Source organism: Aphis gossypii, chromosome 2 (assembly GCF_020184175.1).
Source record: "Aphis gossypii isolate Hap1 chromosome 2, ASM2018417v2, whole genome shotgun sequence".
In the NCBI taxonomy this organism is placed as follows: domain Eukaryota; kingdom Metazoa; phylum Arthropoda; class Insecta; order Hemiptera; family Aphididae; genus Aphis; species Aphis gossypii.
Genome location: NC_065531.1, coordinates 31,387,391 through 31,397,862, shown reverse-complemented (window position 1 = coordinate 31,397,862; position 10,472 = coordinate 31,387,391). Strand labels below are relative to the sequence as shown.

At 26.1% G+C, this 10,472-nt stretch overlaps 2 protein-coding genes across 3 annotated transcripts in view; one reads left to right on the top strand and one right to left on the bottom strand.

Moving 5' to 3' along the window:
- The first annotated feature begins 835 nt into the window (after positions 1-835).
- LOC114128004 (FGGY carbohydrate kinase domain-containing protein) overlaps positions 836-10,472 on the top strand; it is a 50,244-nt gene continuing 40,607 nt past the window's right edge. For both annotated transcript variants that reach the window (XM_050200403.1, XM_027992403.2), the window contains exon 1: positions 836-925. In XM_050200403.1, coding sequence (XP_050056360.1) covers positions 915-925 — 11 coding nt within the window. In that variant the 5' untranslated portion in view covers positions 836-914. The remainder of the gene's footprint in view (positions 926-10,472) is intronic.
- Positions 3,934-8,633, bottom strand: LOC126549927 (uncharacterized). Its single transcript, XM_050200409.1, has 9 exons — positions 7,434-8,633; positions 6,947-7,181; positions 6,681-6,836; positions 6,443-6,525; positions 6,085-6,243; positions 5,310-5,400; positions 4,964-5,226; positions 4,732-4,897; positions 3,934-4,652 (listed from the first exon to the last, which is right to left on the bottom strand). The coding sequence occupies exons 1-9, from the start codon at positions 7,434-7,436 to the stop codon at positions 4,531-4,533; spliced, it is 1,278 nt and encodes a 425-aa protein (XP_050056366.1). The 5' UTR covers positions 7,437-8,633; the 3' UTR covers positions 3,934-4,530.

The following is a 10,472-nucleotide window of genomic DNA, read 5'->3' as shown; positions in this document are numbered from 1 at the left end:
CTAATTAATAATTCGCTTTTGAGCATAAAGGTAATATATTTTTCAATATCATTTATATTTTTTCTAGGACCATGACCAATGACCATGTAGTTAAAAATATTGTATTAGTATTCTGCATCCAATGAGTGTTTTCTAAACGTTTTACTCTTTCAAAAGCATGATATTTTTGTGGCACAAGTGCAGTTCGACCACTACTTGTATTTTACCCGAGTGCAGTTCGACCATTACCTTTTTTCAATTCAAGTGCAATTTGACCATTTCTTTTTTGGTAATAAGTGCAATTCGACTATCCCGAAAAATAGATATGTCATCCAAGATTTGCGTTTTAAAGGTAATTTGAAGAAACCGCATAAAAAATAATATAAAATCATGTTACTAAAAATAGTACTTTAATACTAAATATAATACTAATACTTTAATAATTAAAAAAATACCACATTTTTTAAACTAAAATCATTTTTATATAATCATTTGGTACAAAGTTACAAAGTTTAAGTTCTAATTTGATCCAAGTATACCATGTATGTACTTCTCCGGTATGCGTGTATTTAAAAAATAATGTTTTAGGTGGGGTCATCTTATAATCTAATTATTTCGTTCAGTTATCGTTGTCTTAGACGTCTTAATCTTTATCTTATTTTCAAATTAAATAGTTATGTTAATGACGTATTCTATTTAGCTTCCACAGTATAATAAAATTTACTTACCTATAAATTAGCCATTCAAAATGCTAAAATGCTGTCCGTCTTTTTAATATTATATTTTTGCGGTGTATAATTTAATTTAAAACGGATGTTTATTTTCTTAATATCTATGTTATATTTTTTTGGTACACTAGTGCACAGCCAAGTGATGGGGCGACAGGATCGTTCTGACTTTCTGAGGCAATTTTCTCAAAGCTAAAATATCGGTGTATGTGTGTTCTGTAAGTTATTAATTAAGATACATTTAGTACTTTAAATATATTAACATATTAAAAATAATACAATTTAAAAATTAAAACAGATAAGAACTAAACTGCGTGTACCCCGAAATAAATATTAATATATCCCACTGTGCAATGAATTGTTGTAGCAATGTTTCAGCGATATTTTATTGGAACATGCAACATCGCAATGCGAGTTGCATACGTGTATGAAAAACATTGCTGCAACACTTAATGCCCTGTTTTTGCAGACTTTCAGGAAACAGTGCAAGCACATCTTTTGAAACATATATGCAATATTTCACTGTAATGCAAATCCAATGTGGTCAAGTAATGTGTATCTAACATCAAAAATCGCATACATATAATGTTCTGTTGACACATTATCCCAATGTGCAATATTACGTTGCATAAATGTTTCAAATCAACTTGTAACATTTATTAGATGTTATATTCATGTTATTTAATATAAAATATGAGATCGATTATTTTAAAACGAAAAAAAAATAATAAAAATTCATACACGCCGACCGGGATTTGAACCACACCGAGGCTGGGAACCCTATTTTAAACCTACCTAAATAACCTACGCCCTAACCTACTAGACTACTCCTAACCATTACAAATTCATGTATAATAGTTGTATTTAATACTTAGTGTTTCCACAATCGAGTTTTGACAGCGAAGCAATGACATAATAGAAAATGTTTTATATGGGTGAAGGGGGGGGAGATATCAAAATAAATTTGTAAGTTTTTTTGTAAACATACCTTAACATAATATAACCCATGATAACCGTACTTGTTGTCTCATCATACAAACAAATAACATAGCAAATTTAGTAGGTAATGTAAGTCCAGCAAATTTACATAACATTTTTTAAAGTATGAAATAATAGACACCTAACTAAAAGGCACTTAAAAGCTACTTTTCTTTTGTTAAGCATAGCCGTGCATAGGTACCTCAAACGGCTCAAACATAACACAAATATTAAATATTTTTATTAAATAATAATGCATAATATATTAATATTATAATATTATATTATGTATAAATTAAGATAGCTACATGTTTAAAAAAAAATATATTACATTGAACAATCCGTAAAATACATACATTTTATAAAGTATTTACATTATATATATAATGATGTATTATATGTAAAATAAAAGCACAGAAAAAAAACAATAACAAATTAAATTAATAATACAAAGTAAAATTTATTTATTATACAATGAATGGCGTAAAGATGTCACAATAGCTTTATTATCCGTTATTTGGACGTATAAGCATTTATATTTTATTTCATTTAAATTGACAGAAAAATTATTTGATAATAATGTTGTATCCACTATTTGAGAATCTATTATTTTTGAGTCTATAGGTCTCATAAAAAAGGAAGTTGATTTGACAAACTGTTGAACAACCAAATAAATTTCATGTTTATTATAAGGTTTTACCATATGATTAACAACAACAAGCATATCATTTTTTAAAATAATATACTTGTCCTTTTTTTTTAATATATTAATACATATATTTAAGTCATGTAAAATAATGTTTTCAAAAAGTGTATCGTTTAATTTATAATACAAAGAAGGAGTTGTATTTTCAATTTCTTTAACTGTTAAATGTTGAAATGGTAATATAGGTGTTGACAAAAATACCTTTTGTTTTTCTAATATTCTGTTACACAACTCCTGAAGAGGATATCTTCCCCCTTTTATTGAATATTTTATCTCCTGTAAATAATTCTCATATTTAAAACATCCAAAATTGTCCAAAGCACCATGAATTCTTACATACAGAGGTAAGTGTATTAAGCTATGCACATTATATGACATAAAATGTTCTCCATATAAAGAACTATATAAAATAACAAATTCTCTTAATAGTTTTTCAGCTAAATTAATTTGAGTTTGACAAAGAATAGGGCACACTAACATTTTAATTGCAGAAGATAGCAACATAAAATGTGAATAAAATTGTTTCATTAGTCTACCCTTCAAAACAATAGGGCCAAAGTAGAGCAGGAAAGATCTTAATTCAGTTGCTTTCCAGTAATCAATATCATCTATTTTTCTTGGTAAACGACTGAACTCAGTCGGTACATAAACTCTAAGATTTATTAAATCCGTCGAAATTTGTTCTCGAGAAGTCTCAGTCAGTCGTACATTTTTTTTGCCTTTAACCCAAAATTCAATTAACCTTTTGGTAACACCGATACATACATTGTGCATATAATCTAAGCAGACAGCATCAATTATATTTATAGGTAATAACTCTAATGGACTATCTCCTTTATGATATTCTTCATTAACCTTATTTCTGAAAGACTCATTAGTTCTGAGAGGGGAGTTAATTTCTAAGAACACTACACGCCTTTCTTTATAGGAACCTTCCTGTACACAAGTAGTGCAACCAAAATATGCGTTATGCCCTTTTACATTTAGGATAAAAGATTTAGCAGGCGCATCATTGGTCAAATGCCCTATCTCAAATCTGATTATACTACCATTTATTTCAAAACCATTATCTAATAATGACTTAAGGTCTATAATAAATTCATGTAAATATTGTTGAATACAAGGAGGTTTTTTCGTTCCATGATAAATTCCAATAGGAAACACCAGATTACTCAACACTTTACAATTTATTATCGAAACAAGAATCGGCCATACCTGACTTTTCGAACTTTTAGCAAGAGGTAGGCCATCTATATTAATACCCAGTTTTAAGGTAATTGTAAAATCAATAGCACTAACAAATTTTTGTAAAACTGGGAGTATCATTTTTTCAAACCCAAAATGAATATAAGTACCTTCAGAACCCATGGAATTAATTTCATGACTTTTAGAAGTTTGCATTAATGTTCGTACATCTTGAGGTACATTTAACCCTTCCGATTTCATTATATTCAAAATACAATTAACACTGTTATGTGATACCTTATACTTTAATACCCATGATTGTAACTTATTTTTAAGATTAAAGTTATTAGGCAGTTCTTCATTGGATGAATTATTTGGAGGAGAACAATTTAACAGTTCAGAATAATTATTATTGTTGGATAAATTTAAATTAGGATCTTGGACTTCTTTGTCATAAATATTTACACATGGAATTACTGGATGGCATGGTGTAGTATTAGATGGAAACATTATTAAATTGTTGGTGTCACATGATGTTGAATTAATATTAATTAATTTAGAAGTTTTTTCAGATATATCAATCAAATTATTATGACCTAACTGTCTTACTGTTTTAAACTTATTTTGATTGAGGTTAATAATTTTTTTAAAGTGGCGTGATGTTATTTTTCCAATGCATTTCTTCTTTCTCTCTATTATCTAAAACAATGAAAAACAAAGCCAATAATAAAAATTTCACTTTATTATTTAAATATAAATTAGTATACAGCATTATAATAGGTAAATAAAAAACTGTTATATTAAACATATTCAACATGTTTAAATATTGAACTGTTTTTAAAATAATTATTTATACTTTTAACTTTGTAGTAATGATAAAAAAAAACATTTGAATCTGTGACCTTAAGATTAGATTTAAAATTTTTAATATTAGGTACTGAAATTATTAGTAATTTATTGTACTAGTTTAGTTTTTGATCTATTTATCCTGGTATTAGCATATCTAAACCAGTCGGAAATACATTTTTCAAATTCAGCATCAGTAATTAATTTATTGCTACAGTCTTTAACAACTTCTGAAAAAAAAAAAATGATTTAATGAAATATCTTAAAGGAAATGGAAAAAAAATCATTGTTATGTAGAAGTATTTTTACTTTTTATAATTTTTATTAGTTCTGTGTTGCCAATTTTTGTAGTTATACCTTTGCCACGACCTGTCCATGTACATTGTGTAGCATACTCATTGCTAAATAACTTTGAAACTGTTCTTTTTACATGATCTTTGGGATCACTCCCACCAATGGACTTAATAAAAAATCCCTAGAAATACCAAACTTGTTAAAGGATATGAGAGCTTAAAATATAAAACATATAGTTCTTTCATACCAGTTTATCTAAAAAATTTGAGTCGTTTATAATTTTATTTTCAACCCAAGTAAACATAGCTGCATCAATTAATGGAAAATGTGTCAAAAAATCTTCATCTAATTGAATAGAAGTATTGGTATGTAAACCACTGTTGTCTTTTAAAGCCTGTGCAATGTAATCCATCTTCAATAGCAGGCGCTCTATCATCAATCTTTGAATATTTTGTTCATTGCATACAGTTTCTAATTTTTCCATTATATTTTTATCCGAGTAATTTAATCCTAAACAGTAATAGGTACTTAATGTTAATTATTAATACAGAAAAACAATATTTAATTAATATAAAATTTGCAAATGTAATTACTGAAATTAGGTGCTGAATGACTTGAATCCAATTTAATATTCTCATATACCAATGAATTATTGTAAGATATATTGTTATCATAAACTGATCTCTGTTGAATTAATTTTAGAAAGTTATAGAAATATAATTATTAGGTAGTATTACAATAAATTTTAAAATAAAGTATACTTTTTCTTTAAGATAACTTTTCATTATAACTACATATATACCTACCACTCTACCTAAATACCTTAAATACATATTTATTTTATTGTACCAATGTAGGTAAGAGACAAAAAATAAATATTATTTTAGTTAAAATATTTAATTTTCTAATAATATTTAGGTACTTATGTTATTTTAATATGATAAATATAGGTAAGTATGTATTGCGTGGACTTGAACTAATTCTAAATTTTTGAGATCATACCATGTTGTTTATATAATGGTATATATACATGTGTATATAAAATATAATAAATAAAGTAGTAAACACTTTAATAAGTATTATACAATTATCACTAATACATAAATAGGTAATGACAAAAGTAGTTACATTCACTCTCCCCCACAAAAAAAAAATCAAGTAAATCAGTATATACTTATAATATACATAAATTGAATGTGTCAAAAATAATCTAAATGGTAAATTTTAATTCAAATTTGGTCATTATTTTTATTAGGAATACCTATTATACTGCAGTTGAACACTTAAAATAGTTATCAATTATTATTGATAGCTACTGAAATTAATTAGTAAAGTTATCATTATTTTAATAACTTTAATTGTAATTACCAATTGTTTGTCTGAGACATGCGGATCAGTAGTTTCAACTGTTTCAAGTAGACTATTATTTTGTACATATGGCGTGTCATACTGGTTAAAGCTATCATCTGTGACTTGTGGAACTTCCAGGATACTGTTTTTTCGGATACTCGTTGTCTGACTGGAGTTCTTTAGAATTATATAAAAATATACAAAATAAAGTATGGTTTAGGTATTATGTTAAGGTTCAATATTATGTGTTGGTAATTCTGAATGGTTATACTTAATTAAATCATAATGGTATAAAAAACACTATAAACCCTAAATTAAAATATAGAAACTGTGGGTATAATAATAATAAGAATAATAATATAATATCATAATTTACTTTTTGCTGATTGGAGTTGGTGGTAGACAATATTGTACTGTGTGTATTTTTCTCTGTACACTGCAGCTCCAATATATTATATGCTAAAAAAAAAATACAATTAATAATTCTTTTTAGCAGTCATTATAAATATTTTCATGTTGTATACCCCATAGTTACATACTTTAGAATAAAATAGTTCAACATAATTGAAAATAAAGATTTTACATTTTAATATAATATATTGTATATACTTTACCTTCTTCTTCAGATTCTTCTGAATCCGTTGACGCTTTATCAAAATTAGATTTTTGAGCTTGGTTATATAATTTTTTATTTTTTGACTCATCAACTTCAGATGCAGATGTGTCTGAACTCAATACAAATTTATAGTGCCATGCTTTCTTAAAATTACCTATATTGAGATTTGTTAGTTAGGAAGTTGTAGGTATAGAGCCAAAATAACATTTAGTATTATGTTGGACTTGTAGTTGTGTAAGTTATATGGATAACAGTTATACTTACAAAATTCTTTTCCATTATTTGCTAACCGAACTTTAAAACTTGGCCAATCAATCTCTGGTTCAACTGCTGCATTAATTATGTCACTAGAAACTGTAGTTGGCGGTGGTGGCCATTTACAGTATATAATACTACGGCCATCTGGACCTACTGTTTTAATTAACCAATTTGTTGGTAAAACGCTAAATTCGTTAGTTTCTGTGAAGCTCCCAATCACCCATCTTTTGGTTATTGTAGCCTAAATTGTATTTAAACAGTAGAATAAATAATTTTTTTTTTATTAGGCATCATGACAATAAAATGATTATTTTACTTATTTTAGGATATTAGCAAAATATAACTAAATAAGTAGGTACTAATACTAATGTACGATAATACCTACAGTAGGTACTTACTAACACGCATTATTAAAATCACACACTATCAATTAATATTAATATAATATTAATATCATCCTATTAAGTATTTTACATAAATTAATGTGACTTACCATTATACTAGTAGACTGAACATTCACTAGGTATGTGTTACGTAGGTAATAAAATATTTTGTATGCAATAGTATTTAATATTAAATACACGCCAATAGTGAAATGTGATATGTACGATGTGTGATGTACTGATGTATGAATGCGAGTCGTTTTGATTTTGAACCGTTATTAGAATTTAGAACATGCCGAACACCAAAACACGAATAAGTGAATAACTCAATAATAAAAACATAATCACATAGATAATGATTCCAAATTTACAAGTTTACGGTCGTCGCGCGTCGGGTCATGTAATTTCTATATCTATGTAGAAATATCGGGTATTTCCAATTAATTGTCGGTAAATTTTACGATTATTAATTTTATTTATAGATACATAATATTTATATTATTTACAGCAAAAAATATGAATATATGATCGATGTATACAGTCACACAGTTTAACAGTTACCTACGCAGTACGCAGTAAGTTTATGTACTTACAAGTTACATTAACCTTACATTCAGTATTCTCTATTCAGCGTGCGTATATAAGTAACATATTTCTTGTTTTTAATTTAAAAATGTATATTTTGGATTAATAATCAGGGTAGGCCCGGGTATTCATGTTCTATTGTAATATCGTATCACTGATGAATCATAAACATTTAAACAATGTTAGTTGTTAACATATTAATATTATTTTTATGGAACAATTATTCAATATCGTATACATGTTTTCTTGTAATATCATGTCAATGATGAATTATAAACACTCATAGAATATTAGTTATTAACATGAAAAACATTATTTTTATAAAACAGCTATAGAATATCGTGTTGATGTTTATTAGTAATGTTTTTTTGAAACCTAAATTCAACATAGCATCAATGTTTTGTAACATCCATTGCACAGTGGGATAAGTCTTAAATTGGAAACAAAATTAAAAATAAATTAAACTAACCTAATTAATATTTGAACTAGAACTTTTTCAAAGTATTTAAAACAGTATCTTACTGGAATCCTTTTTTAATTTTCCTAGGAACTTAAACCAGAACTAGTTTTAATATTTGTTAATTTGTTGGTAGACATTTTTTCAGTTTTTTTCTTTTATAATTTAGCTATTTAATTTATTTAGGTAATAATAATTGAGTCATTGAATCTCATTGTAAATGTATACTAATTTTCCTTTAAAGCTTTAAATACTGGAACAGTAACTATATCTTTTATTCTGTTGTTACTATTTTTGTAGAAGTATAATAAGAATTCAGTAGAATAAATTCTGCCACGAAATCATATTATTATATTTTAAGGGGAGCCCCAGTGGTATTAAACTATCAAGCAAATAAAGTATATTGGTGATGTATAAATACAAGTTTTTTGTATCGAAAAGAAAAACGCTTACATTGTTTTTAATAAAGCTTAATGCCTATAAACATGTATGAGGCATACATACAAAATAATTATATATATTATGTATTAGTAATATAGGACTTATATAATTAATGTTTAATTATTTATCACTTTATCAGTTATATTAGTCAGAACACTCAGAAGACTCAGAACTAGAATTAGCAACATTAACTAACAAACATATCTTCTAATAATACTCTACTTAAGAGTTAAGACTATCTATAATTGCATTGTAAGAGATCATTTATAACTGATAACTAAAAAAGTATTAAATCATAAGTAAATAACATGAAATGTATAACTTTTACGATATTTTTTGTAATTAAAGGCAAATTGAGGTTTAAGTAGACAAAACAAAATAGGTAGTGATTATATTGTATTCCCATATTATATACGATTTTATACTATTCATTACGATTACATTATCATATTTTATTATATTGTCCGTAATTAAATGACTCGATTCAAAATTCAAGGTACAAAACTATATCTATTCCCATTATAATATTACAGAGACAAATAAAAAGTCTAGCCAAAAATAGTATATTTAGCATTGTATTGTCAAATCAATATAGTTCCTGTATATTTACTGCAACACCATGAATCGAACTCTATACCATTTGGACAAATAATTTTTCTTGTATTCGTTACAGCTATAATTTTATTATATTAAGTATATCTATTTAATAAATTGTTACGAAAAAAATATAATTAAAAATCTAACCCACGTAAAATGTGAAATATAACGATTATTTTTATTATTTAAATTCATTTTAAGTGGTTTATATTCTGTTCAATCTCGTTACATAATATAAAACAATAAATACATTAACAAATTAAAGTTATCAAAAAAAAAAAAAAAAAATACAACTGTGATATCATTTTTTTTTAAATCTAGATTTATAGATTTATAAAATTTGGTACCAAGATCCGCGTGTATAGTTAACCGATTTTATTTTTATAATTTCTGAGACTTATTACTTTAATGATACTTGAAACTTGAAAGATGAAAATATATGCATTAAATATAAATATTTTAATATAGTTAAGTATAACAATTTAATTCATAATCAATATATTATATATATTCATATAGGTATTCATTACGGAGTAATAGCACTTACTGCAGTTATGTATAAATTGTATGTTTTTAGAATAGAATTGATTTTAAAAATTCAGAATAATTTAAATTGAGCCCCTTTTGTTTTAGGTAAACTGTATGAAAAAGACCTCTTTAGTGTAAATAAAAACTATTCAAACTTCGCATTCTAGAAAACGTTCGACGGTTGGAATATTTCCCTAGTATATGTATACAATGCACCCTTCGTATGCTATACTGTTGTTGATTCATTCTCTTTATAGTGATTGGGGCGAAAGTGCTTTATGTTAAACGTGGGGTTGTGTGAACACATGTCCTACTATAGTTGTTGTTTTCATTGAATGTATTATAAAACGAGAATAATGTAAAATATAAAATAGGGAATTTGCAGCTTATAATCTAAAATTGTATATATTTTATACGACTACGGTAAAACTATACACTTATGAAAAATATTAAATGGTCAGCTATATGTGTTTTTTATAACTACGGAAATTTTAATAATTTTTATTACACTTTTGTGCATATATGGTAATATTGACGGCAA

What these genes read in the sequence shown, in the direction of transcription:
- LOC126549927 (XM_050200409.1), bottom strand. An exon ending in ATGTCTCAGACAAACAATTG is followed by an intron (nt 5,401 to 6,084) that starts GTAATTACAATT and finishes TTAATTCAACAG; the next exon opens with AGATCAGTTTATGATAACAA. An exon ending in TCATTCAGCACCTAATTTCA is followed by an intron (nt 5,227 to 5,309) that starts GTAATTACATTT and finishes ATTACTGTTTAG; the next exon opens with GATTAAATTACTCGGATAAA.